Genomic DNA, 13,378 nt, shown 5'->3' on the forward strand with positions numbered 1-13,378 from the left:
GCGACTTTATTATTATGTTAAGGCGGTCTCTTCTTGATCCCTTGTGTGCCGCGTCCATTTTAGTTTAAGGCTATTCCATTGCGACTTGCTGGAACCGAAAAGTTTATGTTTCTCCCCGTTAACAGAACTTCCAGCTATTCCGATCGTTAAAAAGCCGACCTGTGCCACGGACAACCCCTGTTTCCCTGGCGTAGAGTGTAGAGACACCCTAGACTTGTAGATTGATACTTTGGTGTGACACCTACGTCAATTTCCAATATATTTAATGGTCAGAGCTTTCTTGTACTTCTCGCGCGCCCTCCTATTTACCAAGGAATCCCCCAGACCACTACGCCACCGAGACAGAATTTGCAGACACAACTTGCACCGTCCTTACAAGGTGCCTCTTTTGATTCTTTACAAAAACTTCCGGTTTTGGTTGACTTGAACGCTCATTTCATTTTGTGTCACCCGGTTTGTTTCAGAGACCGGCAAAGTGGTCGAGGAAGCCATCGCCGGCGATGAGTTCGTTCTAATACCCGGGAAGGGCCCAGGTGTATGCGCTGCCCTGATGGTTACGTGGGTGACGGCATACACTGTAAACCCGGCGTGACGTGCAACATGAGACCCTGCTTCCAAGGTAAGAAATAGATCTGTAATTCTGTACTTGTTTTTAAAGTGTTATATAAGCCAGCCTAGTTTGCTTGGAGTGTAGAGCGTGTGCCTTGTAAGCGCTAGGTCGTGGATCCCGAACAATCGGATCCACGAAATTCCATAAGTTGAACAAGGCGGTGATTTACTTGTCCTTTAGGGCTGTGATTGGGATACTCCGTGTGATTTACAATTAATTCCCGTAGGTAGGTATTTCCTCCATTCCTTGGAACGCGATTGGACTACTTTTCATTTTCAGGTGGACTAATTTTACATTTCGGTTTACTCTTTTGGATTTGTTCGATGTCGCGATACCTAGGTTTACATCCTTGGATTTCATCGATTTCCCGATTTCTCCACTTATTTTCAACCTCTCCTTTCCAGTCCTCATCGAGTCGAAGCACAATGGCAAGCCCATCGTGGAAGGATGGTCGGTGAAGGACGAGAATAGGGGCGGCACAACACCTCTGAAATAGCTGAAAATTTTGAGATTGATCCGAAGTTAATGTCGTAAATTCATGAGTTTTTTAAACCAGACTAGTGGTTGACCCGTCCTTTGTACGGGATCACCGTGCCGTAAGAGGCATGATTTTGAAGCGCCGCCATTTTGAATCACAGATACGTGCTCCACGAATTCATGAGTTTTTTAAACCAGACTAGTTGTTGACCCGTCCTTTGTACGGGATCACCGTGCCGTAAGAGGCATGATTTTGAAGCGCCGCCATTTTGAATCACAGATACGTGCTCCACTTGTCCTTTAGGGGTGTGATTGGGATACTCCGTGTGATTTACAATTAATTCCCGTAGGTATTTCTTCAATTCCTCCATTCCTTGGAACGCGATTGGACTACTTTTCATTTTCAGGTGGACTAATTTTACATTTCGGTTTACGCTTTTGGATTTGTTCGATGTCGCGATAACTAGGTTTACATCCTTGGATTTCATCGATTTCCCGATTCCTTCACTTATTTTCAACCTCTCCTTTCCAGTCCTCATCGAGTCGAAGCACGTGCTCCACTTGTCCTTTAGGGGTGTGATTGGGATACTCCGTGTGATTTACAATTGATTCCCGTAGGTATTTCTTCGATTCCTCCATCCCTTGGAACGCGATTGGACTACTTTTCATTTTCAGGTGGACTACTCGTAATTTTACATTTCGGTTTACGCTTTGGATTTGTTCGATGTCGCGATACCTAGGTTTACATCTTTGGATTTCATCGATTTCCCAATTCCTTCACTTATTTTCAACCTCTCCTTTCCAGTCCTCATCGAGTCGAAGCACAATGGCAAGCCCATCGTGGAAGGATGGTCGGTGAAAACTTTTCAAACACTTCAAAGGTTCTCATAGGGGCGGCGCAACACCTCTGAAATAGCAGAAATTTTTGAGATTGATCCGAAGTTAATGTCGTGAATTCATGAGTTTTTTAAACCAGACTAGTGGTTGACCCGTCCTTTGTACGGGATCACCATGCCGTAGGAGGCATGATTTTGAAGCGCCGCCATTTTGAATCACAGATACGTGCTCCACTTGTTCTTTAGGGCTGTGATTGGGATACTCCGTGTGATTTACAATTAATTTCCGTAGGTATTTCCTCCATTCCTTGGAACGCGATTGGACTACTTTTCATTTTCAGGTGGACTAATTTTACATTTCGATTTACGCTTTTGGATTTGTTCGATGTCGCGATACCTAGGTTTACATCCTTGGATTTCATCGATTTCCCGATTCCTTCACTTATTTTCAACCTCTCCTTTCCAGTCCTCATCGAGTCGAAGCACAATGGCAAGCCCATCGTGGAAGGATGGTCCGTGAAGGACGACCTCCTGGATGATGGCGTAATCAACGGGTTGCTACTGGGAGTCAAACAGGACATCATGGGAGCCAGGTATACGCTGTATATGGACTGTGTTGACCATGGGACCGTGGCTATGACCCAGAGCTTGAAGAAGATGTTCGACTCCATGAAGAATCCGCAGATGAGATTGGTGAGTAAAAGCGGGGGCGGAGGCTTTCTCAATCTTCGTATTTTCTTGATAAATCTTTCAAATAAATGTTGACCTTGCAGAGAAAAACAGATGAAGAATCCGTAGATGAGATTGGTGAGTAAAAGCGGCTCAATGTTTGTAGTTCTTGATGAATCTGTCAAATAAACGATGAGCTTGTAGAGATAAACAGAAAAGTTCGCACCGGATGGGTTCGCATCACGATTTTTAACTTTTCATTCCAATTGCGCTACTAGGATAAAAGATCGAATCAATATTCCGCTCATAAGGATGAGCGTGACGGGACGAACGAAGAATTTGGAACCATTGAGTTGATCAAATTAGGTATTATTCAGGACTTATAACAAGAGGAATACACCCTGTAGGGTGACATTTCCCACGACTTTATTATCATGTTAAGGCGGTCTCTTCTTGATCCCTTGTGTGCCACGTCCATTTTAGTTTAAGGCTATTCCGTTGCGATTTGCTGCAACCGAAAAGTTTATGTTTCTCCCCGTTGACAGAACTTCCAGCTATTCCGATCGTTAAAAAGCCGACCTGTGCCACGGACAACCCCTGTTTCCCTGGCGTAGAGTGTAGAGACACCCGGGAAGGGCCCAGGTGTATGCGCTGCCCGGACGGTTACGTGGGTGACGGCATACACTGTAAACCCGGCGTGACGTGCAACATGAGACCCTGCTTCCAAGGTAAGAAATGGATCTGTACTTGTTTTTAAAGTGTTATAATAGCCAGCCTAGTTTGCTTGGAGTGTAGAGCTGGACGTTCAGATCTCCAATGAGCGTGCCCTTGTATTGACCTTTGTGTTCGATAGCTGAGACCACGATCCAAGTGAAGAACAGACGATCATACACAAATTAAGACATCCAGTATAGCCAGCCTAGTTTGCTTGGAATGTAGAGCGTGTGCCTTGTAAGCGCTAGGTCGTGGATCCCGAACAATCGGATCCACGAAATTCCATAAGTTGAACAAGGCGGTGATTTAGAAGAGGAGCACAGGTTAGAATTTGAACAAAGGGTACCAAATTACCAATATACAGGATTCCGTCTACACTTGTTTGAAAATTTGTAAATAAGATCTAGTGATAAAAGTTAGACGGTAGAGGTGGGACATACGAAAATCCAATATTTTAGAATCAACATTATCAACAATCAAGTGTCGAAATGTCCATCTATCGACGACCCTTATTTGGTATATTGGAGGCCAAACGCCATTAATTTGATGTCTCCAAGTTATACGGCATTCATTGAATGGTGTGAGTCCATAGTTCATTATGTTTTTGAAAATACTCCGTTAAGTCAATGCCAGTAAGCCAGTCTATTAACTTGGAGGGTAGAGCGTGTGCCCTATAAGCACTAGGTCGTAGGTCCGATTCCCGCTCGGGGCGAACTTTATCTTAAACAGACAAGGTTCGTTCTCGGAAAGGCTGGCTTCTTCCTATGATGTCCACGCCATTTGATGTCTACAAGTTTACGACAATGAATGGTGTGAATTCATAGTTCATTATGTTGTTGAAAATACTCCGTTAAGTCAATGTAGGGCGGGGATAGTTTCAAACTCTGGACGTTTACGTGCGATTTCGGACGCTAGATTTTAACCCTCTACTCATCTGATATGTCTGTTTCGACCAGGTGTTCAGTGCTTTGATACGGTTGAAGGCTACACATGTGGTCCTTGTCCGTCCGGATACACAGGAGATGGTGAGAGATGTCAACGCATTGGTGGATGTTCGCGCAACCCGTGCGCTCAAGGCAAGTTGAATGAGAAGACAAGGTGTTGAGAATTAGAGTGGATACTTGGAGAGAGTCTAATAATTTTATAGTCCATTTTAACAATTTTAAGTCTCATTCCATCTAAACTTTGCACTTATTGTATGTCACAAAAGATGTGAGGATTGCAGTGATAATTTCACTGAAAGAGAGCAACCAGACAAATTGCACTTAAAGTGCATAGATGGACGGTATAGTTAAGTATGTACAAGTAATTGTCGGAAACCAGATCCTAGCTCCAGCAGCCATAGGCACATAAGAAGGAACTAGAAAACTAAAGGTTAGAACTTTCGGCAGCAAAACCTCATTACAATGTGATGTTAAATTTCAGGTGTACGATGTGACGATATTCCCGAGCATCCATACTACAGATGTGGAAGCTGTCCTGAGGGAACGACAGGCAATGGTACCCGATGTCACGACATTGATGAGGTAAGTGAAGTTTCAACAAAAAAGGCCACAATAAGTTTGACACAAATCAAATGGTATTAGGTACCGTGCTTCACACTCTAAATGGTACATAGATACATCCAAAATCCACCAGAAAACAGGGTGAATTTTTTAATAGAACTGTAGATTCGTCTAAGCTTAAACCATCTTTTTGGGCTGTTTGTCCCTACACCTAAGCCTCAGGGTGGATTTTTTGTGTAATAAAACTGTTTTCCAGTGTGCTGACCGATTCTTCTCGTTTTCATTTTCTGTTCGCAGTGTGATTTAGCCGAGCCTTGTGACCCGAGGGTTCAATGCACCAACTTATTCCCGGGCTACAGGTGCGATCCTTGTCCTGCTGGATTCACGGGCAGTAGAAAAGGCCACAATACGTTTGACACAAATCAAATGGCAGCGCGCTTCGCAGTTTCGCACTCTAAAAGGTAGATAGATACTTTAGATACATATCGATATGTATCAATCCAAAATCCACCAAAAAACGGGATGGGTGAATTTTTGAGAAGAACCGTAGATTCCTATAAGCTTAACCTATCTTTTGGGGGCTGTTTGCCCCTACACCTAAGCCTCAGGGTGGGCTTTTTGTGTAATGGAGGTGTTCTCAACTGGTGTAATAACGTAATTCTCATTTTCCTTCACAGTGTGATTTGGCCGAGCCTTGTGACCCGAGGGTTCAATGCACCAACTTATTCCCGGGCTACAGGTGCGATCCTTGTCCTGCTGGATTCACGGGCAGTACAGGAGTACAGGGAGTGGGTTTGGAGCATGCGGTCCGGTTTAGACAGACGTGCGTGGATATTGACGAGTGCGCTGACGGTCGAAACGGCGGATGCGATTCCAATTCGATGTGTACCAATACTGAGGTAAGTGATGGCGGGTGGATGAGATGAGAAAATGGTTCAGAAGTGTAACGAGCCATCGATTTCATATCATATGGTGCAACATACGAGTAATGTACTCGTACAGTCGTAAATATGAGTTGAGTTTGTATACTTTACAAGCGAATGCATATTTGCTGCAATTTCCTCAAAGAGGTAATATCATAAATACACATCTTTTTACATGCGAAAATACACCACCCTTGGAAGGTGTTTTTCAACGAATATCCTTCAGTAGCTTCAGCCATCTTGATTCACACATCTTTCCAAAAGCAGCAGTCAAGTATTCCTTGATTAGAGATTCGGATATCCTTGTCAAACCTTCAGTGTTCCTTGATTTAAAGATTTTCATTCGAATATCGTTTTCATAGCTTCAGTTGTGTTTCCTTGATTTAACGATTTTCATTTTCCGCAGGGTTCGTTCACATGTATTGACGAGTGCGCTGACGGACGAAACGGCGGATGCGATTCCAACTCGATGTGCACCAACACTGAGGTAAGTGATGGCGGGTGAATGGGATGAGAAAATGGCTCAGGAGTGAAAGGAGGATTGGTTTCATATCGGACAGCACAGGATATGCATTAAAATAATTGAGACATGTTTTGGAACTCACAAAAAATACACAGTCCAGTAAGTAACGAACGATCCTTTGGAATATCTTCATTCGCACATTAAAGGCTGCCAAAAGGAGCAGACAAGTATTCCTTGATTCGAATATCCTTTTCAGTGTGTCTTGATTTAACTATTTTCATTTCCCGCAGGGTTCGTTCACATGTACCTCCCTGTGCCGTAACTCCTACATGGTTCGCAACGTGTCCGTCGGTTGTCAGTCGCAGAACTTCGGAGCGGATGTATGTCCGGACGGTACGAGATGCGATAGAAACGCCAAGTGTACACGGATCTTGGGCAACCACTATGCGTGCAAATGTGACAACGGGTGGGCGGGCGATGGCCAGTTTTGCGGACGAGATACGGATTTGGATGGATGGCCCGATTATGACTTGGCCTGCCCGGATCGGAAGTGCAGAAAGGTAATTGTGGAGGCAAGATTGACGCCGGAGGCATTCTCCACCACCATTCGGCGAAAGCTAAAGCCGCTAAAACAACAACAACATAACCCTAGGAACTCTATTATTATGAGGCCAAACTCTCAAATAATGAACTCCGAACACCGTATCAGAGCCAATCTTTCAGTCCATTGTTCACTCGAATTATTTGGTACACGGTTCGCTAAAGTAGGCCTTCTTCTTGTGGGCTAACTTTGGGATCTGGTCAAATGACTTTTGACCAAATATGGCGACAGGAAACATACATTCCGAATGCAAATTCAAAAGTGAAATCGTCATATTCTGGTTGTTTATCAATGTTTTGATCCAAAATATTTCGTTTGAAAAAATATTTACAGTTATGTTGATATGTTTTTGGTTCTCGTATTATTGGGCAAACAAACATAAAACTGGACATTAGATTAGCAATGTGGTACCTAGTAAAATGCGACTTTTATTCAGTTCATCTCACGCCTACGCAATCAATTTTAGTTTTACCTTTAAAAAAGTAAGAAATTCCGATATTCTGGTTTCGAGCAATCAATGTTTTGATCCAAAACATTCCGGCTTGAAAAATATTTACAGTTGGATGTTGATATGTTTTTGGTTCTCGTATTATTGGGCAAATCCAAACATAAAACTGGACATTAGATTAACCATTTGGTACCTAGTAAAATGCGACTTTTATTCAGTTCATCCCACGCTTACGCAATCAATTTTAGTTTTACCTTAAAAAAAGTAAGAAATTCTATACTTATATACCACTCATGATTGATTTTTCTGATTACAGAGTCGTGAAAGACACTACACGATGGAAGTTAACGGCGGATGCGATTCCAATTCGATGTGCACCAATACTGAGGTAAGTGATGGCGGGTGGATGAGATGAGAAAATGGTTCAGAAGTGTAACGAGCCATCGATTTCATATCATATGGTGCAACATACGAGTAATGTACTGATATTCTGGTTTCGAGCAATCAATGTTTTGATCCAAAACATTCCGCTTGAAAAATATTTACAGTTGGATGTTGATATGTTTTTGGTCCTCGTATTATTGGGCAAATCCAAACATAAAACTAGACATTAGATCAATTTGGTACCTAGTAAAATGCGACTTTTATTCAGTTCATCTCACGCCTACGCAATCAATTTTAGTTTTACCTTTAAAAAAGTAAGAAGCCATACTTCGGCTGGGATGGAGCCCGTATACCCTCCTATTTACCCAGGCGAGCGCTTTAACCACTACACCACCAAGACAACTTTGTTAATCCAAAAGCAATTTGTAACAAGGAGCATTTTCAGAGCTTTTATCAACTTCTCCATTATTTTCTATGCCTTCCAGGACAACTGTGTGCACATTCCTAACTCAGGTCAAGAAGATGCTGACGAGGACAATACTAGATTAACAATTTGGTACCTAGTAAAATGCGACTTTTATTCAGTTCATCTCACGCCTACGCAATCAATTTTAGTTTTACCTTTAAAAAAGTAAGAATGGGCGGGCGATGGCCAGTTTTGCGGACGAGACACGGATTTGGATGGATGGCCCGATTATGACTTGGCCTGCTCGGATCGGAAGTGCAGAAAGGTAATTGTGGAGGCGAGATTGACGCCGGAGGCATTCTCTACCACCTAACTCTAACACCTAACCTTCTTTATTCTACCGTCACCATTCGGCGAAAGCTAAAGCCGCTAAAACAACAACAACTCTCATGATTGATTTTTCTGATTACAGAGTCGTGAAAGACACTACACGATGGAAGTTGATGAAGATTCAACTCTGAGCAACATTCTGGAACGAGATGGCTGCTCCAATTCCAATGACATACAAGCTCAAGATCCCAGAGATCCGCGGACACGGGACAGAGACAACGATTTGGACCAAAGATTCCGATCTAGAGATCTCGCGCTTACCCCCAGTGGCCGAAGTAAGTCCTAATTTCCTAATCAGTACTTAAGAGACTTTGGAGCAGCGAGTGTTTGGATCTTATAGCTCCATCTCACAGTAGGTAGTACTTTGATCGAGATTGACGCAGAGATTAGCTAAAAAAATTGAAGATGGGATATGGAAGAAAGGTGGGATGGTTGAGAACGTAAGAATTGATGGGAGTGACGAAAAATACAAGTAGGTATGTGAGTGAAGGGAACAAGAAGATTGAAATCAGGAGAGCGCATTGTTTACTATGGTACCAATAGTAAGATATGATTCTACGATCAAAAATTCTAAACCATTTCTTCATTATTTCTGCTTTCAGGTGATATTCCAATCGGTCACGAATGTGATGGTGAGTTGCATTTTCTGATAACATAAATCTTGAATTAAAATCAATAGAACAAGAATAATTGAGGAATATTTATGTGTACCTATCTAATTTACAGGTGGGTTCAACAATCTACAGTTCTGTTGATCTTTTCGTCAAGACAAAACGACCAAAGATTTTTTTGTAGTGATATTTTTGGGATGACAAAAAATACTTTTTTGAGTCAAGTTTTAGCGGCGAATGAAGTGATGAATGTGCAGAAGCAGCATACTCATTATTTTCTTCATCTGTTTCACAGATAATATCCTAATCAAAACAGTCAATGAGTTGACTTCCCTCGTCAAGCGTCTTCAGCAGGAGCTTGAGGCTCAGGTAAGATCTCGAACTAAAAGATATTGTCCAAATACCCAGACATTCCATGTGGAGGGATGAGTGTCATGTAGGTTTCGAGGTCTCGCACATTCCGAGATGACGTAAATGCGTGAGGATTCGTTCTTCTTGATCAATCTGATCACAATCTAGGATCCAAACGAACTTACATCCATTCACCTCCTTGAGCTTCTTCATCCAAATACCCAGAGATTCCATGTGGAGGGATGAGTGTCATGTAGGTTTCCAGGTCTCGCACATTCTGAGATGACGTAGATGCGTGAGGATTCGTTCTTCTTGATCAATCTGATCACAATCTAGGATCCAAACGAACTTACATCCATTCACCTCCTTGAGCTTCTTCGCCTTGAAGAGAAGGTCTTGATTGGCCTTAGTTAGATGTTCGTTTATGTAGATTTTCTCCTTGTATAGTTGTTAACTAAGGAATGCAGTCGTCCATTGATGTCGATCCAAGATGTAAGTTTCAGATCGATCTGAGTAGGTTCGGTAAAAGTGGACTGGAACTTCGGTAAAAGTGGAACATGTGTAAAAACCGACGATCGACGAGGTTGACTATGTGTGGACACAGCTTGAGAATTCACCACATTGTCTTTTGTCTCACCGTTTTAGGAATCAACAATCACGCCGACAACTGCCCCCGTAACGCCAATCCAGATCAGCGTATGTGTGGACACAGCTTGAGAATTCACATTGTCTTTTGTCTCACCGTTTTAGGAATCAACAATCACGCCGACAACTGCCCCCGTAACGCCAATCCAGATCAGAGGGACTCAGATCACGACGGTATTGGTGACGCGTGTGACAACTGCCCCCGGGTATCGAACCCGGAACAAACCGACTCGAACAGTAACCATATTGGTGACGTGTGTGATTCCGGTGTGGACACTGATCAGTAAGTTATGCAGGATTTAAGCCTTATTCTAGCCACCTTAGTTAGTTTGGTTGGTAGCGCGTCTGGATTGTAAGCGCTAGGCCACGGGTTCGATTTCCGCTCGGGACGGATTTTATCCTGATGTTCGTTCTCGGAACGGCTGGCTTTCTCCTATCTTGTCTTCGATTTCGGAACGATAAGAACCTAGGAGTTACAGTTCCCTCTATGAAACTTCTTGGAAAAAAAACTTAAAGGAGGAGGACGAAATGGAAATCGAAAATAATTTGTAAATGGGGAAATTTTGATAAAGGGAAAAAATAAGCGCAGAATTTCCGCTCGGGACGGATTTTATCCTGATGTTCGTTCTCGGAACGGCTGGCTTTCTCCTATCTTGTCTTCCTTCTCTCTTCGATTTCGGAACGATAAGAACCTAGGAGTTACAGTTCCCTCTATGTAACTTCTTGGAAAAAAAAAACTTAAAGGAGGAGGACGAAATGGAAATCGAAAATAATTTGTAAATGGGGAAATTTTGATAAAGGGAAAAAATAAGCGCAGAAAAACAAAGCAGTGGCCATGTTGGTGTGCCGAATGTAAGGCGCGTTCATTTTTGGCCTTTGGCACACTTGAAGAGGAGATTTTCATATATTCTGATGGTCTGATAAACACAGGGGAAATAGCTTCTCTCTGTACTAGTAGCTTCGTATAAGCTGAACCCATCCCTTGGGGCAGTTGCCCCAACACCTAAGCCTGAGAGTGGGCTTTTTGTGTATATCCGTAGCTCAATGCAAATTCAAATACCTACTTATTTTCCGTTTACAGCGATGGTGTTCCTGATCCGATGGACAACTGTCCCAAGGTGGCAAATCCCAACCAGCTGGATAACGACCGTGACGGCAAGTCCATCCCTTGGGGTAGTTGCCCCAACACCTAAGCCTCAGAGTGGGCTTTTTGTGTATATCCGTAGCTCAATGCAAATTCAAATACCTACTTATTTTTCCTTTACAGCGATGGTGTTCCTGATCCGATGGACAACTGTCCCAAGGTGGCAAATCCCAACCAGCTGGATAACGACCGTGACGGCAAGGGAGAGATTAGCTGAAAAAATTGAAGATGGGATATGGAAGAAAGGTGGGATGGTTGGGAACGTAAGAATTGATGGGAGTGACGAAAAATACAAGTAGGTATGTGAGTAAAGGGAACAAGAAGATTGAAATCAGGAGAGAGCATTGTTTACTATGGTACCAATAGTAAGATATGATTCTACGATCAAAAATTCTAAACCATTTCTTCAATATTTCTGCTTTCAGGTGATATTCCAATCGGTCACGAATGTGATGGTGAGTTGCATTTTCTGATAACATAAATCTTGAATTAAAATCTATAGAACAAGAATAATTGAGGAACATTTATGTGTACCTATCTAATTTACAGGTGGGTTCAACAATCTACAGCTGTTGATCTTTTCGTCAAGACAAAACGACCAAAGATTTTCTTGTAGTGATATTTTTGAGATGACAAAATATACTTTTTTTGAGTCAAGTTTTAGCGGCGAATGAAGTGAATGTGCAGAAGCAGCATAGGTACTCATTATTTTCTTCTTCTGTTTCACAGATAATATCCTGATCAAAACAGTCAATGAGTTGACTTCCCTCGTCAAGCGTCTTCAGCAGGAGCTTGAGGCTCAGGTAAGATGTCGAACAGAACGAAATTCCAAAGTTTTTCGAAGACCAAGTTTGAGCTTTTGCTTTGCTACAACATGAGTTTTTGAAGAACCCGAATTTACACTACGAGATGTAATGACGAGGGTCAGAGGTGTCAGAATCCCGATTTTGTGACTCAATTTTCCTAATTTTGTGACTTCATTTTCCAATTTTTTGTGACTCGTTTTCTGATTGCAGAGAGCTGAAACCCGGGCCCTCCGAGATTACATCGAGAGATGTAACATTTGCCGTCCAGGTGAGGACTATAGACAGTAACGACCAAGGCTGGTTGAATATAACTTTACACCACTGTAACATGATAGTGTTTTGAACAGTTCCACAGTAAAGAATTTTTAACGCGCTTATATGACTTCTTTAGGTATAAGTTTAGTTTTTTTTGCTCAGGGGGATATGTTTTTTTATTTGTCAAATAGTTTCGTATATTACGAGATAATAGTATGAGACAAAGTCAATTTCTATCGTTAGTATCTCATTTTTTCTCAGATGGACAACATTCTGATTCGTCCAAATGAAGAAATGTAACCCCCAGCCTTAGTCGTATACGAGTAAACATTAGCATTAGGAATACACGCTCACTGTTTGCACCAAATACGTAACTTTGTCTTGAATTGTGATCACTTAAATATACCATAACAAAAATAAAAGCTTGTAAAGTCATTTACATTGAAAAATCTAGAGAAACCAATGTTGTCTTCCTTTCTGTTGATAGAGAAAGTTCAACCAGCCTCGGTCAGATATTTTTAAGTATTTATTAACATCATTACGGATTTGACATATTCGTCCAGTTACGCCTCCACAAGTTTGCTACCAAAATCAACATCTGCTTGACATGTTTAGGATAGATCTTGATAAAACATCTCATTTTTCTCAGATGGACAACATTCTGATTCGTCCAAATGAAGAAATGTAACCCCCAGCCTTAGTCGTATACGAGTAAACATTAGCATTAGGAATACACGCTCACTGTTTGCACCAAATACGTAACTTTGTCTTGAATTGTGATCACTTAAATATACCATAACAAAAATAAAAGCTTGTAAAGTATCTCATTTTTCTCAGATGGACAACATTGAAGAAATGTAACCCCCAGCCTTAGTCGTATACGAGTAAACATTAGCATTAGGAACACACGCTCACTGTTTGCACCAAATACGTAACTTTGTCTTGAATTGTGATCACTTAAATATACCATAACAAAAATAAAAGCTTGTAAAGTCATTTACATTGAAAAAATCTAGAGAAACCAATGTTGTCTTCCTTTCTGTTGATAGAGAAAGTTCAACCAGCCTCGGTCAGATATTTTTTAAGTATTTATTAACATCATTTGACATATTCGTCCAGTTACGCCTCCACAAGTTTGCT

General features: G+C 41.8%; 1 protein-coding gene across 1 annotated transcript in view; it reads left to right on the forward strand.

Annotated features, from left to right (window-relative positions):
* The window catches only part of LOC103507031 (cartilage oligomeric matrix protein), a gene marked incomplete at its 3' end in the record, with an annotated part of 30,105 nt that overhangs the window by 6,896 nt on the left and 9,831 nt on the right, over window positions 1–13,378 (forward strand). The window contains 5 exon segments of the mRNA XM_026821979.1: window positions 2,390–2,616; window positions 8,509–8,701; window positions 9,029–9,058; window positions 11,907–11,980; window positions 12,194–12,251. Of these exon segments, the coding sequence (XP_026677780.1) occupies window positions 2,390–2,616; window positions 8,509–8,701; window positions 9,029–9,058; window positions 11,907–11,980; window positions 12,194–12,251 (582 nt within the window).

Source organism: Diaphorina citri, unplaced genomic scaffold (assembly GCF_000475195.1).
Source record: "Diaphorina citri unplaced genomic scaffold, Diaci psyllid genome assembly version 1.1 scaffold283, whole genome shotgun sequence".
Taxonomy (NCBI): Eukaryota; Metazoa; Arthropoda; class Insecta; order Hemiptera; family Psyllidae; genus Diaphorina; species Diaphorina citri.